The sequence below is a fragment of the Anomaloglossus baeobatrachus genome, chromosome 5 (assembly GCF_048569485.1).
Source record: "Anomaloglossus baeobatrachus isolate aAnoBae1 chromosome 5, aAnoBae1.hap1, whole genome shotgun sequence".
NCBI classification, from domain to species: Eukaryota; Metazoa; Chordata; class Amphibia; order Anura; family Aromobatidae; genus Anomaloglossus; species Anomaloglossus baeobatrachus.
In genome coordinates, this window is record NC_134357.1 from 567,183,933 (window position 1) to 567,204,924 (window position 20,992).

Sequence of the window (20,992 nt, forward strand, 5' to 3'; positions counted from 1 at the left end):
TTGAATTTGTCAAATCCGTTAGCGAAGGTAACCTCCTGGGTTTCCCCAGCAGTCAAGTCCCGATACAAGGCGACAGCTCAAACCGTGAAAGGGAAATACAGCCACCGCCAAGGCTACAGTTCCCAGGGCCAGAGCCTGCGGGCAAAAGGGGCTCCTTCAGCACCCATCCAAGCTGGGGAGCGGGTTACCAGTGGGAACCCATTGGAACCGTACACACTACACAGGTGCAGGGAAAGGCAGTCACCATCAACCTGCCGGGAGGAGAAACACTGCAGCCGTCTGTGGGACACGTCCATCCAGCCGTTTGTTTTACCGGAGACTGTGTATTCGTTACTGGCTGAGTGAGTACCACCGTGCCGTGCGGCACAGCGCTGCCCCCGCGACCCTGCACCTCACCAGGCCCCGTAGCCCGCCTGCCAAACATCCCTACCTCCCTCATCCGGGCCCCGGGACAACCAATCCCCCTACCCACGGAGGGGAGAAAACAACATCCAAGCTGCCCCCTGTCATCCCTCCCGGGTTCCCCGTCCAGAGCAGTGGTGGTGTCACCAATATCACCACAACCGTGGGTGGCGTCACGGACAATCAATCCCCAAAACCAATCCCCTTTTCACTCACGGGCGAGGAACGCCGCTCGAGTCCCCGGGATCCGGCCCACCGCTCGAGCCACCACCGAGCAGCAGCAGCTGGACCCGAGCAGTGGGTGAGCGCAGCGTCCCCTCCTCCGCCCGCGACACTTATGTGAAAGATCTCCCGGAGCCTCTCGGAATTAATAGAGGCTGTAGAGTCGAAAGGGCTCACAGGGTGGGTCCAGACCTGCGCTCCCATGCCCAAAAATCTGGTGATCAGACATGACCACTCCAAGTGATCATGAAATTTTTGGACTACAACGACAAGTTTGACATAATAAGGGCCTACAGAAAGAGAACCCAACCATTGATCATAAAAGGAATGAAACGTCTTCTGTTCGAGGATTATTCTGCAGATGTGGCCAAGCGAAGAAGAGCTTTCAGCAAAATATGTGTCTCTGCATCAAGCTAGGAAGAGCTTCACACTTCAGTACCCAGCATTACTAAGGATTTTCCAAAAAGATGGTGTCAATATTGTCTACAACTCGGCAAAGGATGCCGAAAGAGACATTGAAAAAATACTGCAAACGGCAAAAACTGCAGAGAGAAGAGGAGACCGAGAGGGGGACAACCGAACAATGTCACCGAAATCCCAGAGGTCAACAGGTCGTAATAGGTGAAGCAACCCAGTGATAACTTGTGAATGGTGATGTAGTAAATGGATGGACTCTTATCCGAGCTGTTTGTGAGAGGATACCAGGATAATTAATGAATTTGGGAGGAGAAGAAGTGGGGGGGTTAGTGGGGGACGGGCCAGGAATGGGTTATGTCATGTCATGTGGGGCCTGCCATGCCAGAGGATGCTTGTTCACATCATCTCTATCGCCATCTGGGGATGTATCCTGTGGTTTGGTGGGGGTTTAGACAAATTGGGAGGGGATAGTTGGGGTATACAGATGTTGTCCTGATTGATATTCCCTACGTTTCATGTGGTGCAGGTTGATTTTCTCTAATATGCTTGTGTAATCAACCACTTTCCCAATCTCAGAAAAGAATGAAGTCCATAGCACTTCTGGTGGTGTGCGCAGTTTGGAACACACCACAGTGCATTTCGAATTTAGAGTTATTGTTGCCCTAAGACAGGCATGGCGAACCTTTTACAGGCCGAGTGCCCAAACTGTAGCCCTAAACCCATTATTTTTCCCGAAGTGCCAACCAATCCTAATATGTAAATAGTTGATTTTAACCTTACCTTTGCCGTCTTCTCTTCTCCTCAGCAGGGGGCATCACGCTCATGCATGCTTACCACACATTGAAGCTAAGTCCCTGCCCTTTCCAGACACAGCAGTTGGATTGATCTTTCTGGAAAAAATTGCAGCATATTAGACAGAGATTTTAGCCTGGAATGCAATCATATTTCACCCTGTAATCCACATCTACATTTCAAAGTCTGAACATCTTGAAATCCCATAAAGACGTACGAGTTGCTCCCACCCCTTTCATTGTGTAGTTCTGTCCCCCTTCCTGGTAAACATGTCCCCCATCCTGATATCTATTTCCTACATTCTGGTATATTTGTCCACATCATGGCCCCATCCTGGTAAATGTACCCCATTCCTGGTAAATGTCCTCCACTCTGGTAAATGTACACCATCCCAGCATATTCCCCCATGCTGTTAAATGACCCCATCCTGGTAAATGTACCTCATCCAGGCACGTTCCCTTATCCTGGTAAACGTCTCCTTTCCTGGTAAATGTACTCCATCCTGGCATTTTTCCTCATCCTGGCATGTTCATGTACCCCCATCCTGGCATGTTTCCCCCCATTCTGGTAAATGTATCCCCTCCTCCTGGTAAATATATCCCCCTTCCTGCTAAATGTACCCCATCCTGGCATGTTTACCCCCATCCTTGCAGTCATGTTTACCCCCCATCCTTGCAGTCATGTTTACCCCCCCATCCTTGCAGCCATGTTTACCCCCCATCCTTGCAGCCATGTTTACCCCCCATCCTTGCAGCCATGTTTACCCCCATCCTTGCAGCCATGTTTACCCCATCTTTGCATGTTTCTCTCCCTCTTTGCACGTTTCCCCCATCCTTTCAGCCATATTTTCCCCGTGCTCTGTATGCCCCGTGCTCTCCATGTTTGCCCCGTGCTCTGTATGCCCCGTGCTCTCCATGTTTGCCCCGTGCTCTCTTTGTATATGCCCCGTGCTGGCTCTGTCCCCCACACCTTGGCACAGCCGCGCACACAGCTTAAAAATAAGAAAAACTCACCTTCTAGCCCCCACTCCTCCGCTGCTGCGTCCTCAGTCACTTCAGTTCCCGCGCAGCCACAAGACGCCGGCGCCGCCTACTGACGCTCCTCCGTCTCCTAGGCAACAGGCCTGCAGCCCAGGAGAGGAGGCGTGTCCGAGCGAGGAGAAATGTCTCCTCTGCTAAACACCACTTTGAACTGCTGGCGCGATTACACCGACAGTACAAAGTGGCTCAGTGTGGCGACAGTGCGCGTGCCAGCACAAAGGGCTCTGCATGCCCAGTCTGGCATGCGTGCCATAGGTTCGCCATCACTGCCCTAGGATATATTTCCTTGTTGTGTATTTCTTGTTCTTTTTTTTTTTAACACCTTTCTTCTTTCGGGAGTCACAGACTCCGCATGCTGTTTAACCCTTCCACAAGTATTAAGTATCTGGTAACAGGTAGTAACCAAAACTAACAGGGACCCCTATGATTGTCATTTCCTGTGACCCTAATGAGCCCTAGAAATCCCTACCTAGCAATGGAGGGTGTGACACCATAACTGTTTTGGGCGCCCCCATTCACCGTCGGGAAGCCCTAGGCCAACCCTACAGTGACCCTGTCCACACTGACACACCTATCACCAAAGGTAAGATTACTTATCTGAATTTTCATATCCAAAAAACGTCCCAACACGTTTCTCCCTAGTTTCCAGTACACCAGGGTTCATCAGGGAAAGAGGCAATTAATACTCAGGCGTCCCAAGTCCAGAGACTCCACTTTTCTGGAGTCTCTGGACTTGGGACTCTGCGCACGAGCCGGTCTGGCCACCATCATTTGAACCGGGACTGCGGACAGACTGGGACACTCACCGCACCAGCCTGCTCCACCACTCACCCGCCGCTGTCACTGACCAGCCACTGCCGCTGCCCCGACGCTGACACCAGTGCCCCGCTGCCACTGCTAACACAGCCTCTGACTCCTGTGACCCCGCTCCACCACCGCCAGTGCCCTCCTCCGGTAAGACAAAACCGGAGTATAAGACGGACCCCATTTTTTTTTTTAATCTGTAAATTTGGGGTGCATCTTATAAAATGAAAAATATGGTACAAAACATATATATCATTATATATATCTATATCTGATAACAAAATATAGTATAGTGAGGAGGAGCTGGTACTACAATGTCAAATGCAGCAGAGAGATCCAGGAGAATCAGAACAGAGCATTGACTATTACATTTAAATCACTCACAAACTGAAAGCGTGGACTTATAATCTTATTACATAAGTCCTTCTTTATTTCTGGTACACAAAATGGTGATCATACGATTGGAATATGGCCGGACTACACCACTGATAAAGTAGCCACAGCCAGAGACTGAGAAGAATCTGTGACTTCTCTGCATTTAGTGGTCACTACTCACCTGGGCGGTTATCTGTAGGAATCTCCTCTTTACTCCGCTCATCACCCCTCACATATGTCTCTGTAGTATTAATATGGGGCAGATCTTCCCCCTGAAACAAATATTGTAAAAGTCACAGACAGATGAAGTCCCATCTATGATCAGCTCTAATCCTGCCATCTCCACCGCTCTCATTACACAAGTATAACACATATAATACTGGAGGATAAAACAAGACTGAGCACAAGACCTTCACAGCCGTCTACACATCATAGGGAGATTTCATGGCACCTTCTCTCCATCTACCTGATGATCCTGAGGAACATCGGGGTCTTCTTGTTTACAGACCTGTGGGAGAAGAGGACGGGGACATCTCTCTGGTGTTGTCCTCTTACTGGATAGACCTGGAGGAGACACATACAGGGACTGAATTCATTCCTTACATACAGATAATTATAGGCCGTGTGTATTTAGTCCTGTCTATTACCTGGTGATGTGAGGGGCTGGGGAACCTCCATCATGACGTCCTTGTACAGATCTTTGTGTCCTTCTAAATACTCCCACTCCTCCATGGAGAAATAGACGGTGACGTCCTGACACCTTATAGGAACCTGACACATACAATGATACCGTCACCCCCGATCCCTTCATAGCGTTACTGTATAATGTCCCAGCATTCCCAGCAGTGTCACCTCTCCAGTCAGCAGCTCAATCATCTTGTAGGTGAGTTCTAGGATCTTCTGGTCATTGATGTCCTCATGTATCGGGGGGTGAGGTGGAGGTCCCGTGATTGGGCTCAGGGGTCTTCCCCATCCCTCAGACACAGGGGCCTGACAGCGCTCACTAGAGGTCTTCTTCACTACTGTGTAATCCTGGTTATGGAGAGACACAGTAAGAAATCTCACTCCAGACATTTCCAGAGTCCTCACCTCTCCAGTTCTGTCCATCTGTTATTCCCATAGATAAGAATGGTGTAATGTGACGTCATCAGAATCTCTCACCTCTCCAGTAAGCCGGAAGAGGATCTCTAGGGTGAGGTGTAATATCCTCTCCGCCATCTTGTCCCTGTCCATATCCATCCTTCACGGGGCAATCAGGAGAATTCTCTTCTATAGAGCGATTGTTCTCCCCAGCATCTAATGTGTATGGAGCCTGAGCCCAGTAATGGGGAATCTCCACACACCTCCTCCTGCAGAGCCGCACACTAGATATATGGCTGCTCTGTGCTTCCAGGACCTGTGATGATGTCACAGTCATGTGATCAGGGGAGGAGTATATATATAGCAGTAGGAACCTGATAAACCAGCTAATCGATTGTGACCAGAGTCCTGTCAAAAACATTCAGTGCAAGGAAAGGTCATTTATCTCTTGTGTATTTTCAGTGCAGGGAACTACATTTCCCATCAACCCTCGGTAGTCAGACATGAAGTGGAAGGATCTAGAAACATGAGGAAAAAAGGAGGGAGAATCAGTTGTGTCAGAAAGATTATGAGACAAGAGCAACTCTGTAGCAGGGTGACCTGTGCCCTGCAGACTCCCCAGAAGACACCGGCTGTTGTATTGAATATGTGCATTTTGTCTGTTTATTGTATTATGGTGTATTATAGAAAGATGTAGGTGGGTTGTGTTGTAGTCCTGCCGGCTACCACCAGATGGCACTGGACTCCCAAATGCTAGCATAGTGTTCAGCTAGAAGGTACAGTGGCAGGACTGCAAGGGTTAATGAAGGAAGCCCAGCCCATAGCTGAGGGGGGATATAGAAGGTTATTACAGAGCGGTCTCCGGGAAATATATCCGCAGCGCCTCCAAGGTCAGCAGGCAGACTGAAGTAGTGTGGGAGATCAGTGCCTTATTCTGACATTGCCAGTTCTGGGGTCTTCAGATGGTAAACTCAGGGTAGCCTATCCTTAGGGGAGAAGTTACTTGCCAAAGGACCCGGAGTGATAGATCTGTATACTCTCGAGAGCCGGTGGGACTTTGTATATAGCTGTTATAGGAAGAGCCGTGTTGAACTGTATAATCATGCCTGTAAAGAATGTGTGCCTTTCCATTTGGAGAACATTGTTGGAGTAAAGTTGAATTGTTTTAAAGCAACCCGGAGTGTGTTTTTGATTCTTACAGACAAAGGGGTACTTTGTATGTTGCGACATCGCTAGCATCGGCTAGCGATGCCGAGCGCGATAGCACCCGCCCCGTCGCACATGCGATAACTTGTGATAGCTGCCGTAGTGAACATTATCGCTACGGCAGCTTCACACGCGCTTACCTGTCCTGCGACGTCGCTCTGGCCGGCGACCCGCCTCCTTCCTAAGGGGGCGGGTCGTGCAGCGTCACAGCGACGCCACACGGCAGGTGGCCAATAGAAGCGGAGGGGCGGAGATGAGCGGGACATAAACATCCCGCCCACTTCCTTCCTTCCGCATAGCCGGTGGAGGCAGGTAAGGAGATGTTCCTTGCTCCTGCAGCTCCACACACAGCGATGTGTGCTGCCGCAGGAACGAGGAACAACATCGTATCTCCTATTGGTGCGACATTATCAAAATGACCGACGCTACACAAATCACCGATTTTCGACGCTTTTGCGATCGTTTATCGGCGCATCTAGGCTTTACATGTTGCGACGTAGTTACCGGCGCCGGATGTGCGTCACTTTCGATTTGACCCCGACGATATCGCAGTAGCGATGTCACAGCGTGCAAAGTACCCCGAAGACTCGCAGCCTGTGTACAAAACCTGCAGCTCTCAGGTAACCACACCACACTAGCTTCACCACACACCCCAACCCTTTTTCATGTTGATATTGCGGGAAAATGTAAAGAAAAATATGAAAAACATCTTTATAATCACATTTTATAATTTTTATTTATTTTTTTAACCACAAAGGAACGCTGAAAGCCTACAATTGTAAGGGTAGGCTAGATTCAACATTAAAAGGGTTGTCCACTACTTTTACATTAATGGCCTATCCTTATGATAGGTTATGAATGTCTGATCGGCTAGCACCCCTGCCCATCAGCTGCTCTAGTTGGCAACGGTGGCCGCAGGCAGCTAGAATTGCTCAGGTCCGGACCTGCCCCGTCAACTGATAGTGGCTGAGGCTGGGTACTGCATATTCGCCTGTTCAGTACTTGGCCGCTGCTGCAATCAGAAAATGGCGCAGCTCTGGAAAGGAGCATTTCCAGGCGCGTGCCGCCAATGCCGAGCACAGCTGATTGTCAGGGTTGCTGGGTGTCGGACACTGGCCGGTCAGACATTAATGGCTTATGCTAAGGATAAGCCATTAATGTAAAAGTAGTGGACAACCTCTTTAATTAAAGGTGCCTTAAGCTGATGGGAGGAGTGCTCAGTCAGAAACGAGTGTACTACAAATATTAAAAAACTTACCAGCACCTCCAAACAGAATAAGGCGGGTGTGAACAGGTTCAAGCTGTCATGACTATTCAATATAACCAAGAAAATACAGCTGCACTCTGATATGGTATGATATACAAACATTGAACATATTAAATAGTTTTAATGTTTTAACATATTTTCTATAGCCCTTACAATTTCATATATTCAATGTTTGCATATCAGAGTACAGATTTCTTGGTAATATTGAATAGTCGTGACAGTTTTCACCTGTTCTCATTTGCCTTATTCAATTTGGAGGTGCTGGTTAGCTTTTTATGTGCTGGATGTGGCAGGACCTAACATCTGTAATTTGGAAGGTTTAGAAGATTAGACCACAGCTTTGCCACAGACTAGGCTGGAGTAAATTTGTAGTTTTTTTCTCTCCGCCATATCCAGAGAGTTGACTTGTATATTGGCAAAACCTTGCTTTTACTCTCCGAATCTCTCATCCTTTCCGTGAGCGCATCCCGCACATTGTGATCTCCATTTTGCCAAACGGCTATCTGGACACTACTATCCTCCAGCCACAGGACTGCCGCTATGGCACATCAGGCTTCTACAGGTGTTGTGTCCTTACACAACACCTTCAGGTGAGCGCTGCAATCACCCTCACACCTATCTTGTTCCTTACAGTAGTGACGTATCTGTGTGCTTTCATTCAATCCATATCTTCACTTGATTTCTGCAGTGCTCAAAAAAAATAAAGAGAACACTTAAACAACACAATGTAACTCCAAGTCAATCACTTCTGTGTAATCATCCTGTCCAGTTATGAAGCAACACTGAATGAGGATCAGTGTCTCCTTCTGTTGTGCACATGTAACAGACAACAGGTATAAATGATCGTCAATTAGCAAGACAACCCCTATAAAGGAGCGGTTCTGCAGGTGGTGACCACAGACCATTTCTCCATTCTCATCCTTTTTGGCTGTTGTTTTGATCACTTTTGCATTTTGTCATCGCTCTCACCCCTGGAGGTGGCATGAGGTGGTGTCTACAGCCCACAGAAGTAGCTCAGATAGTGCAGCTCATCCAGGATGGCACATTAATGAAATCTGTGGCCAGAAGGTTAGCTGTGTCTATCAACACAGTGTCCAGAGCATGGAGCAGATACCAGGAGGTAGCCAGTACACCAGAAGAAATGGAGGGGGCCATAGGAGGACAACAATCCAGCAGGACCACTACCTCCTCCTTTGTGCAAGAAGGAACAGGAGGAGAAGTGCCAGAGCCCTGCAAAATGACCTCCAGCAGGCCACTAATATCCATGGGTCTGCTCAAACTGTCAGAAACAGACTCCATCAGGGTGGTATGAGGGCCCAACATCCACAAGTGAGTTTTGGGCTTACAGCCCAACATCATGCAGGGCGATTGGCATTTGCCAGAGAATAAGATTTTCAGATTCCATGTTGGCATCTTGTGCTCTTCACGGATGAGAGCATGTTCACACTGAGCACGTATGACAGAGTCTGGATACACTGTGGAAAATGTTCTGTTGCCTGCAACATCCTCCAGCATGACCGGTTTGGCAGTGAGACAGTAATGGTGTAGGGAAGCATTTCTTTGGAGGCTTGCACGATCCACCATGTGCCAGAGCAAGGTACCCTGACTGCCAGTAGATACCGGATGAGATCCTCAGACCTATTGTGAGATCATATGCAGGTGTAGTAGGTCCTGGGTTCCTTCTGATGCATGAAAATTCTAGAACTCATGTGGCTCAAGTGTATCAGCAGTTCCTGCATGATGAAGGCATTGAGGCTATGGACTGGCCTGCCCATTCCCCAGACCTGAATCAAATCAAGCACATCTGGGACATTATGTCTTGTTCTATCTACCAATTCCACGTTGCACCCATACTGTCCAGGAGTTGATTGATGCTTTAATCCAGGTCTAGGAGGAAATCCCTCCGGAGAACATCTTAAGGGGGTGTTACATGCAGCGATATCGCTGATGAAAGCACCAGCCCCCGTCGTTTGTGCGTCACGGGCAAATCGATGCCCATGGCGCACAATATTGTTAGGAGCCGTCACACGGACTTACCTGCCTAGCGACGTCGCTGACTTGCTGTGTCCGGCAAACCGCCTCCTTTCTAAGGGGGAGGTTCGTGCGGCGTCACAGCGTAGGGCCGGAGATGACGTAACATCCCGCCCACCTCCTTCCTTACGCATTGCCGGCGGCCGCAGGTCAGCTGCAGTTCGTCGTTCCCGTGGTGTCACACGTAGCGATGTGTGCTGCCTCGGGAACGACAAACAACCTGCGTGCTCAACAATCAACGATTTTTTGAAAAGGAACGACGTGTCAACGATGGACGATAAGGTGAGTATTTTCCATCGTTAGAGGTCGTTCCTTGCAGTCACACGCAACGACGTCGCTAACGATGCCGGATGTGCGTCACGGAATCCGTGACCCCGGCGATATATCGTTAGATACGTCGTTGCATGTAACCGGGCCTTAAGAATACTATGCCTTTAAAAAAACATTATGCAACAGCCATATGATGATGTCATGTCTTTGGAAGCTTCTCTTTATTGGCAACATCTGAGTTAATTAGAGACACACCTGTGGATGTATTTAATGCACACCTGAAACACACTGCTTCTTTGTGTAGCATCATGTGAAAGTCAAAACAAATCAACCAGGACCTCAGGAAGAGAATTGTGGAAATGCACATGTCTGATTCATCCTTGGGTACAATTTCCAGATATCTGAAGGTGCCACGTTCATCTGTCCAAACAATTATATGCAAGTACAAACAAGATGGGAATGTCCAGCCATCATACCGCTCAGGAAGGAGATGGGTTCTGTGTACCAGAGATGAACGTGCATTGGTCAGACATGTGTGTATCAACCCAAGAATAAAAGCTGCTGGTGGAAGCTGGTAAGATTGTGTCATTATCCATAGTGAAATGAGTACTGTATCAACATGGGTGAAAGGCCACTCTGCCAGGAAGCCATTAGTCCAAAAGAACATAAAAGAGCCAGATTAATGTTTGCAAATGCACACAGGAACACAGACCTTAATATTTGGAAACGTCCTGTGATCTGAGGAAATTAAAATTGAACTGTTTGGCCATAATGACCATCGTTATATTTAGAAGAAAAAGGGTAAAGCTTTGAAGCCTAAGATCACCATGTCAACGTGAAACACAGGGGCGGAGGGACTGGTGCACTTCACAAAATAGATGGCATCATGAGGAAAGAAGAATATGTGGCAATACTGAGGCAACATCTGAAGACATCAGCCAGGAACTTAAAGCTTTGGCTGAAATGGGTCTTCCAAAAAGGACAATGACCCAAAATACCACTAAATAACACTAAAATACCACTTTGTAACCCAAGCTGGTTAAAAAAATGGTATTTTAGTGTTCCCTTTATTTTTTTAAGCAGTGTATATTGGCACTTCAATTTTAAATTCAAACTCAATTTGTATAATTTGACCACCATAAAGAAGTTGCACTGAAAATTTTGCTCCAGAGGCCTCAGTCATCTTTTGGTTCCAAAAAGAGTTTTCACAAAGTACTCAAGAGGGTCCAATAAAGTAAATGGGTAAATTGGGTACTTAAAGTACATTGCCTAATTACCAAAAGAACTGAACTTATTTCTGAGACAGTTCGTCCTTCACTATCCATTAGTTCTTGGGTTTGCCTATTTGATCACACTTGCGTTGAGCGAGGCTAAGCCCATCTTTTCGGATTCTGGCCCGGACTATGCATATTGCATACTCACAATCACGTGACCGCCATTCCTGGCTCTGACATTGGCAAATCTTGATAGCGCACAGTGCGTGCGAAGTGAGAATTTTCAATACTTGTGATTTTAGACGAGACTCTCCCTTTAAAAGGGAATCTCTCAACAGCTATTTGCTGCCTAATTTAAGAGCAGTATAATGTTGGGGCAACTTACTAGTCTGCTTAGTGTAGTTTTAATAAAATCGCTTTTTTTATCAAGAAAAAATGATCAATAGAGAACTATCAAACCTGCTGCCAGATAGTCCAACCATGCACCCACCAGAGGGAAGGGGTTCTTAGAGCTCATGATTCAAAGAACTTGGAGATCTGCTGCCAATAAAATAGTTTTCAATCAAAACTGGAGCACCCAGTTACATGGCTGGAATCAGGGTCTCTACCCCAATATTATGCTGTTCTAAGATGGGGTAGGAAAAACCTGGTGACTGATTCCCTTTAATGTAAAAAAAAACAAAACAAAAAAAAATGTCTAAACAGGTATAAAATTCAACTAAAATAAATTCCAAACAGAAGAATTTAAGTTTGAAAATCATTATTAATGATTGGTAAAAGAATGGAGACACCCCTCATGTTACATCTGAGTGGAGTCGTTTGAGTGATCTTCCTGCGCCCTGAAGCGTGCAGCCGGAGCAGCAGAGATCCCAACTGTGTTTGCACCACGTCGAGGAAGGATCATTGGGGTTAGGAGGAGATTGATCAGACTTGGTAACTCACCGTGTATGGGATCGTCAAACCAGTCGCAGCGGGAGACCCTTATCCACTGCAAGCCGAAACAGTCTGTAACAGGCTGGGGAGCCCATAATCGGTGAGGCCGCAAACCACACAAAGGCACGCGCGGACGATCAACTACGGACCATAGTGACCTTGTGACTGGTGAATGCTAACATCAGAGTTTTGCCTGGAGCACAACCGAAGTAGGAGAATGAACTCACTGTGTGTACTCTATTCGGTCTAATAAATTGATGCACACAGCAAGTGCTCCTTGTCTAATTTTGTCTTGCTTCTATTTTTTTTTTGTCATACTTTTAATATTTCAGATCCATTTATTTGGCCAGCCTAACAAAATTTCACCAAAAATCAGATACACAACTTAGTCAAGAGGGCACAAACGATCATAAAGAATTAGCTATAGAACAGGCCACAGTTTCCTCCGCTATAGACCCGCAACACACATCCGTTTAATTTGTACATGTGCGGTACATATTTGTACGTACCAGAGACACGTACACACGGAGACCCATGTTGTTCTATGGTAGATGGCACACACACGTAAAATCACATGGAACGTGTGTCTGTGTGATAAGTACGTGTGTGCGCTTTTCTACACGGACAACATGTCCGTTTTTGGCCGGCATCACGCAGGCACGGACCCGCTAAAGTCTATGGGTCCGTGCCTGCACGGACCGCACACGGAGTATGTCCGTGTTCAGCACGTTTCGTGTGTGTGCGTGTTTACACTAGCGATCTTATTTTTTGTTTTTTTAAATTAAATTCAGTATACTTACCTTTTTTTCTGCTGTTCTCAGTCATACTTACATTGGCGCTCGGTTTTTTTCTTCCCCCGGCTCATACCGCTCCCCGATCACCAGTGCGGCGAGGAACAGCTGTGCAGAGAATACGCGGCAACAATTACTTTGAAAATGCCGGCTCATTAATCAATCTCGTATTCCCTGCTTTCCCCACCCACCGGCGCCTATGATTGGTTGCAGTCACGACATGCCCCTCACGCTGAGTGACAGCTGTCTCACTGCACCCAATCACAGCAGCCGGTGGGCGTGTCTATACTGTGCAGTAAAATAAGTAAATAATTAAAAAAAACTGGCGTACGGTCCCCCCCCCCCATTTTAATACCAGCCAGATAAAGCCATACGGCTGAAGGCTGGTATTCTCAGTATGGGGAGCCCCACGTTATGGGGAGCCCCCCAGCCTAACAATATCAGTCAGCAGCCGCCCAGAATTGCCGCATACATTATATGCGACAGTTCTGGGACTGTACCCGGCTCTTCCCGATTTGCCCTGGTGCGTTGGCAAATCGGGGTAATAAGGAGTTATTGGCAGCCCATAGCTGCCAATAAGTCCTAGATTAATCATGTCAGGCGTCTCCCCGAGATACCTTCCATGATTAATCTGTAAGTGACAGTAAATAAACACACACACACACACACCCGAAAAAATCCTTTATTAGAAATAAAAAACACAAACATATACCCTGGTTCACCACTTTAATAAGCCCGAAAAAGCCCTCCATGTCCGGCGGAATCCAGGATGCTCCAGCATCGCATCCAGCTCTGCTGCATGGAGGTGACCGGAGCTGCAGAAGACACCGCCGCTCCTGTCACCTCTACGCAGCTAATGAAGGCAATAGCGCGATCAGCTGAGCTGTCACTGAGGTTACTCGCGGCCAACGCTGAATACAGCAAGACATTTTTACGTTATAACTGTGTTAAAGTCCAACCACTCAGAACTTCGATCATTACTGATCCATTTCCTCCTGTCTCGGTCTTCTTCTTGGTTCTCTGCGCCGTTGAGGTTGCGGGCGATTTGGACCATTTTCCTGTAGTCCTGATGGTAGCTACGGCCACTCTGTTATCTGGACCTGCGGAAGATTCAATGCTGCTGTAAAGTCCTGGAGGCCTCTGGGATGAGTAAGCATGTGCATCCGGCCTTCTCGATGTACTCTCAGACGAAAGGGGAAGCCCCATGTGTAGGGTATGTTACGCTCTCTTGGGATATCTAGTAAGGGCCTCAGGGCTTTTCTTTTCTGTAGGGTCCATCTCGACAAATCCGGGAGAATCTGCAAGCGGGATCCCTGGAAGCAAATATCTCCCACCGCCCGGGCTTGTGTCACTATGGAATCTTTCACTTGGTATCTGTGGACTCTACAGCTTACATCCCGTGTGTAGTTTGGGTCCACAGGTTTAGGGCCCAAGGCTCTGTAGGCTCTATCCAGCTCCTGATGGGAATCTCTGGGGGAGCCGAGCAAGGTGTTAAATATTTCTTGACGTGTTGTATGCAGCTCGCCTGGGGACACAGATTCTGGGAGCCCACTGATTCTTATATTGTTTTTTCTTCCTCTGTTCTCGGCATCATCTGTCATATCTGCCAGGTAGTGAAGTTGAAAAGTGATCGGACATTTCCTCTTTTTGTGTTGTGATTTGGGCAATGTGGATGTGGTTGCCTCGACTGCTGTTACTCTTTCACCTCAGTGCTGAACCTCATCTTTCAACACTGTCAATTCAGCCTTATAGGATTTTTCTAGCCTTTCCACATACTGCTCCATATTGTGATTGGTTGGAATGTTCCTAATATGAGCAGCAAGGCTTTGAATATCCATGGCCAGCGTGAGTCCCCCTTGAGCCCCCCGGTTGTTGTCTGTCTCAGCCTCTGTGCTTTGGAACTGTGATGTGAGCTCACTTCTCGGTGCTGTACTGATGTTTAGCATTGTTGTGCCTGCAGACCTCTGCCCCACGTCGTAGTGGGCTTCTGTGTTAGGTAATTTGAGATGTGAGAGGGAACTTTGCTAGAAGGAGCTATGTGAGAGGGAACTTTGCTGGAAGGAGCTGTGTGTTCTGATAGCTGCTCCACCATTCCCCCCCTACCCCATCAGGAACGCGCTCCCAGCGGTTATCTCCTGTGAACTGATCCCTGCCTCGCATGCACGTGCCTGCTGCACTGTTATTTAGAGCCAGTGCTTGTGGCTGCTCTGTCTGCCCCATGCTGCCGCTGCACAGCTCGGTTGGCTCCTGTATCTCCCCTGACAGGGACTCATATTCACTTGGTGACCATGACGCCATCTGCTGTACCGTTCCTGAACTCACAGCGCCATCTTGCTTCCACGTGGACGCTGACTCACCGCCCGCTGGGGTTTCCTGCGTCTCTGGAGTCACTCGGTCAGAGGTATGTGGAGTTGTGCTGGGTGTCACTTCTGCCGCCTGTCGGTTCGCAGCACTCCTCAGAGTTATGCGCTGGTGGATGGTCGCTGTGTCCACTGCTCTGTCCTCCATGACTGCTTGCTTGGGACCTGTCAGGTACCGGGTTATGCCTTCAGTTACTGTTGCAGACTGTCCCACAAGCGCTGCCTTCGGTCCCAGTTTCTTCTTGATTCCCATGGGCCGGTTTTGGGCTGGTTTGCTGCACTATTTCGCTGTTAGTTCTTGGCTCGGACCAGGACCTGTGCTTACACGAGTCTTGTCTCCTCCATGGCAAGGCCACGCCCCTGCAACTTTTTTTTCTTTAATCAACTTTTATTAACCATTTACAAAATTTTCTAGATTTTCACAAACATACAGAAAAAAACAAAGCACATCTCCTCCCTCTCCCCTCCATCCATTTCACCCTCTCAGGAAAAGAGTAAGGGCTAGGACACATGGCGAGTCAAACAGACCGAGTGGAAAGCGATAAAAAATTCAATTCCACTCGGAGCCATGTTACTCTATGGGGCCGTTCCCATATGTAATTTTTTTCTCAGCCCTACTTGGACTGAGAAAACAATCTCAGCATACTGCGGGTGGAATACGATCTATTTTCACTCGCACCCATACAAGTCTATGGGGGCATAAGAAACATTGCACTGCACTCGCATTACACAGGAGTGCAGTGCACTAATCGCAACAGCTGAAAATGGAGGAGGTGATGAGATAAGTCCCCTCCCTCTCCTCCGAGCTGTGATCTGATCGCAGGATCGCATCACAGAATAATCTCACTCGGTTTATATTCGCAGCAGAATGGGAGTCGGGGGTCATTAGCATAACGCACCCGATGCTCTCCCATTGGACGCTAAATGCTCGTCTTGCCGTAGCCTAAAAAATGTTGTTGATGAATATACATAATCCAGATTCACTGAACATTAGCAATTAGGGGTTCAAAGTTTTTATTAACTGACACACATCTCTCAATAATATCTAGAAAATGTAGAATATTACATAGTTTAGAATATATAAGTTTTTAACAGAACATAAAATATGCTTTTCTAATCTGATTATTTCAATTAGCCTTCTCTGTTACTTAAGGTGATGCACACCGGCAAAAAAATCAAGCCATAATTGTCCATAAATTTATTGATATGTAATAATGAGCAATTACACATGGAATAAGTATTGAACATGTTTACTGAAATGTATTTAATACTTGGTACTAAAGCCGTTGTTGGTGCGACACCTTCAAGACGCCTCCTGTATGGCGATAATAGTCACCTGCATTACTCAGGTATGATTTTGACCCATTCCTCTCACAAACACTCTTCACATCCTAAAAGTGCCATCAACTCCTTCAATGAATTCTGAGCTTTAGCTCTTTCCGTAAATTTTCTATTGGATTCAGGTCAGTGACTTTCCATCAACAGAGCGGAAGAGAGGTGTTCTGTCAACATAACAGAAGCATTGAAGCAGGAGTGTTCTATGACCAGATCGTCACAGTGTAGAATAGCTTATTTGATTTCTTGGCCTTTTTTCAAAGAATACGAATGTAACACAAAAATTTTTCCCACTCATGGTTAGTGGTTGGGTGAAGCCATTTGTTGTCAAACCAAGCCATTTGTTGTTTTCTCTTTTTAAATCATAATGACAACCAAATACATTCAAATGACCCTGATCAAAAGTTTAAATACCCTGGTGATTTGGGCCTGATAACATGCACAGAAGTTGACACAAATGGGCTTGAATGGCTAATAAAGGTAACATCCTCACCTGTGACCTGTTTGCTTGTAATCAGTGTATGTGCATAAAAGCTGAGTGAGTTTCTGGGATCCAACCAGACTCTTGCATCTTTCATCCAGCCACTGACGTTTCTGGAGAGTCATGGGAAAAACAAAAGAATTGTCAACAGATCTATGGGAAAAGATTATTGAACTGTATAAAACAGGAAAGGGATACAAAAAGATATCCAAGGAATTGATCATGCCAGCCAGCAATGTTCCAAATGTGATTAACAAATGGAAAATCAGGGACTCTGTAAAAACCAAACCATGATCAGGTAGACCAACAAAAATTTAGGCCACAACTGAAAGGAAAATTGTTTGGGATGCAAAGAAAAACCCACAAATAGCTGAAATATAGAACTCACTGAAAACTGGTGGTGTGGCTGTTTCAAGATGCACAATAAGGAGGCACTTGAAGAAAAATGGGCTGCATGGTCGAGTCGCCAGAAGAAAGCCATTACTGCGCAAATGCCACAAAGTATCTCGCCTATAAGGGTATGTGCGCACGTTGCTTTTTACCTGCTTTTTTGCTGCTTTTTCTTCTGCGCTGTTTAATGCCAAAATGGATGTGTTCTTCTATTCAAGCAAAGTCTATGGGAATTTGGGTTTCTTGTTCACACTATGTTGTTCAAAATGCTGCCTTTTTGTGGCAGAACTTTGGTCAAAAACTCAGCTTTTCAAAGAAGCAACATGTCAATTGTTTTTGCCATTTGGGTTTTGCACTGCAAAGCTGAGTTTTTGACCAAAGTTCTGCCACAAAAAGGCAGCATTTTGAACAACATAGTGTGAACAAGAAACCCAAATTCCCATAGACTTTGCTTGAATAGAAGAACACATCCATTTTGGCATTAAACAGCGCAGAAGAAAAAGCAGCAAAAAAGCAGGTAAAAAGCAGGTAAAAAGCAACGTGCGCACATACCCTAATACAAACAGCACAAAGACAAACCTCCAAACTTCTGGAACAAGGTAATTGGGAGTGATGAGACCAAAATCGAACTGTTTGGCCACCACCATAAACGTTACATTTGGAGAGGTATTAACAAGGCCTATAATAATAGGAACACCATTCCTAACGTAAAGCAGGGAAGTGGATAGCTGATGATGTGGGGATGTGTGAACTACAAAAGGCACAGGAAACTTGGTCAAGGTTGAAGGAAAGATGAATGCAGCACGTTATCAGCAAATACTGGAGGCAAATTTGCACTCATTAGCCAGAAGCTGTGCATGGGATGTATTTGGACGTTCCCAACATGACTACGATCAAAAACAAAAGGCCAAGTCAACCTGTCATTGGCTACAGCAGAACAAAGTGAAGGTTCTGGAGTGGCCATTTCAGTCTACTGACCTCAATATCATTAAGCCATTCTGGGGAGAACTCAAGAGTGCAGTTCATTCAAGAAAGCCCAGGAATTTACAGGAACTGGAGGCTTTCTGCCAAGAAGAATGGGCTGCTTTACCATTCTGAGAAAATAAAGAGCCCCATCCACAACTACCATAAAAGACTTCAAGCTGTGATTGATGTTAGAGGAGGCAATACACGGTATTAAGAACTGGGGTATGTGAACTTTTGATCAGGGTTATTTGGATGTTTTTGGTTGTCCTCATGACTTAAAAAGAGAAAACACAGTAGTTTGACAATAAATAACTTACAAAATCTAATAAAAATCATTTGAATAGACAATAAATAACTTGACCCAACCACTAACCATGAGTGGAAAAAAAGATTGTGTGTTATCATTCATATTCTCTGAAAAAAGGCCAAGAAGGCGAAAACTCTGCCAGGGTATGTAAACTTTTGAGCACAACTGTAGCTAGCATCTATCTGCTGGTAAGTTCTTAGCACCATAGCAAAAAAAAAAATGAATCTGCCAATTTATAAACAGACCAATCATTAAAGGTGCCATATTTGTTTATATGGTGTAAACATAATTTAGAATTTTTAGAATTCAGGTATTTATAGAAATCATTATGTTGTAAGCCAAAGTTTTATTACAGCTGTTCAAAGCTTTTGTTGACTGCTCTACAACCATATTTCTAAAAATAATAATAAAAAAAAAATGCCACCTGTGGGTGTCCTTTTGAGGTTTCAGAAGATGTGATTTGTGTACAAAACAATTCAAACATTCTGGACATGTAAGGCACCTTTCACATTGCGTTTTTCCCTACGTCCACAGGTCCCGTCGGAGCATCCGTCCGAACCACCACTCCCCCACTCTGCAAATCGTGTTTCGGACACATGCGCCCGGCAGGGCCATTCACTGTAATGGAGCACACTGCGTTAGCATGTGCTCCGTTTTGTGCCATTTTTGCACACATACGTTTTCTGCAGACGGACACCCAAAATCCACTACGTTTGGGTGTCCGTCTGCAGAAAACGTATATATGTGCAAATATGGCACAAAACAGAGCACACGCTAACGCAGTGTGCTCTATTACAGTGAATGGCCCTGCCGGGCGCATGTGTCCGAAACACGCTTTGCAGGGTGGGGAGGAGCGGTTCGGACGGATGCTCCGACGGGACCTGTGGACGTAGGGAAAAACGCAACGTGAAAGGAGCCTAAACGTTTTCATCGCTTGTGAATTCTCTGATGTTTAAGAAAAAAACATTTCCCACATTCTTCACAAGAAAATGGCTTCTCCCCTGTGTGATTTTTCTTATCATTAATAACATATGATTTCTTGTTAAAACATTTTTCTCATTCTGAACATGAAAATGGCTTTACCCCTGTGTGTGTTTTCTGATGTGTAAGAAGACACGATTTTTGCTTAAAACATTTTCCACATTCTGTACACAAGTACGGCTTCTCCCCCGTGTGAACTCTCTGGTGTGAAACAAGACACGATTTCTGGTTAAAATTTTTCCCACATTCTGAACATGAAAACGGCTTCACTCCTGTGTGAAGTCTCTGATGTGTAATAAGATTCCATTTCTTCTTAAAACATTTCCCACATTCTGAACATGAAAATGGCTTTAGCTCTGTGTGAGTGCTTTGATGTGTAAGAAGACATGATTTTTGCTTAAAACATTTTCCACATTCTGAACAGAAATATGGCTTCTCTCCTGTGTGAACTCTCTGATGTGAGACAAGACACGATTTCTGGTTAAAGTGTTTCCCACATTCTGAACATGAAAATGGCTTCTCCCCTGTGTGAAGTCTCTGATGTATGATAAGATTTGATTTCTGTCTAAAATATTTCCCACATTCCTTACAAGAAAATGGCTTTATCCCTCTGTGACTTTTCTCATGTTTAATAAGATTTTCTTTGCGGTTAAAACACTTTCCGCATTCAGAACATGAAAATGGCTTATCTCCAGTGTGAATTATTTGATGTTTAACAAGAGATGATTTGGCGGTAAAAAGCATCCCACATTCTGAACATGAAAATGGCTTCTCCCCTGTGTGAATCTGCTGATGTTTAACAAGATATGATTTTTCTCTAAAACATTTCCCACAAGCTGAACATGAAAATGGCTTTGCTCCTGTGTGGATTCTCTGATGTATAAAAAGATTTGATTTCTCTCTAAAAGATTTCCCACATTCTTTACAAGAAAATGGCTTCTCCCCTGTGTGGATTTTCTTATGTTTAACAAGTTTTGATTTCTGGTTAAAACATTTTCCACATTCTGAACATGAAAATGGGTCCACTCCAGTGTGAATATTTAGATGTTTAACAAGAGATGATTTGGCAGTAAAAAGCGCCCCACATTCTGAACATGAATATGGCTTCTCCCCTGTGTGAATTCGCTGATGTCTATCAAGATCTGATTTCTCTCGAAAACATTTTCCACATTCCAAACATGAAAATGGCTTTGCTCCTGTGTGAATCCGCTGATGTCTAACAAGATCTGATTTCTCTCGAAAACATTTTCCACATTCCACACATGAAAACGGCTTTGCTTCTGTGTGAGTCCGCTGATGTCTAACAAGATATGCTTTTTCTTGAAAAC

At 45.8% G+C, this 20,992-nt stretch overlaps 2 protein-coding genes across 2 annotated transcripts in view; both read right to left on the reverse strand.

Moving 5' to 3' along the window:
- Nucleotides 1-5,438, reverse strand: part of LOC142312370 (uncharacterized) — a 29,954-nt gene extending 24,516 nt beyond the window's left edge. Inside the window, exons 1-3 of the mRNA XM_075351309.1 lie at nt 4,700-5,438; nt 4,519-4,616; nt 4,234-4,324 (exon numbers count right to left, since the gene is read on the reverse strand). Of these exons, the coding sequence (XP_075207424.1) occupies nt 4,234-4,324; nt 4,519-4,616; nt 4,700-4,832 (322 nt within the window). The 5' untranslated portion in view covers nt 4,833-5,438. The remainder of the gene's footprint in view (nt 1-4,233; nt 4,325-4,518; nt 4,617-4,699) is intronic.
- Nucleotides 5,439-19,573: 14,135 nt separating this feature from the next.
- LOC142312401 (uncharacterized) overlaps nt 19,574-20,992 on the reverse strand; it is a 40,319-nt gene continuing 38,900 nt past the window's right edge. The window contains exon 4 of the mRNA XM_075351344.1: nt 19,574-20,890. Coding sequence (XP_075207459.1) covers nt 19,740-20,890 — 1,151 coding nt within the window. The 3' untranslated portion in view covers nt 19,574-19,739. The remainder of the gene's footprint in view (nt 20,891-20,992) is intronic.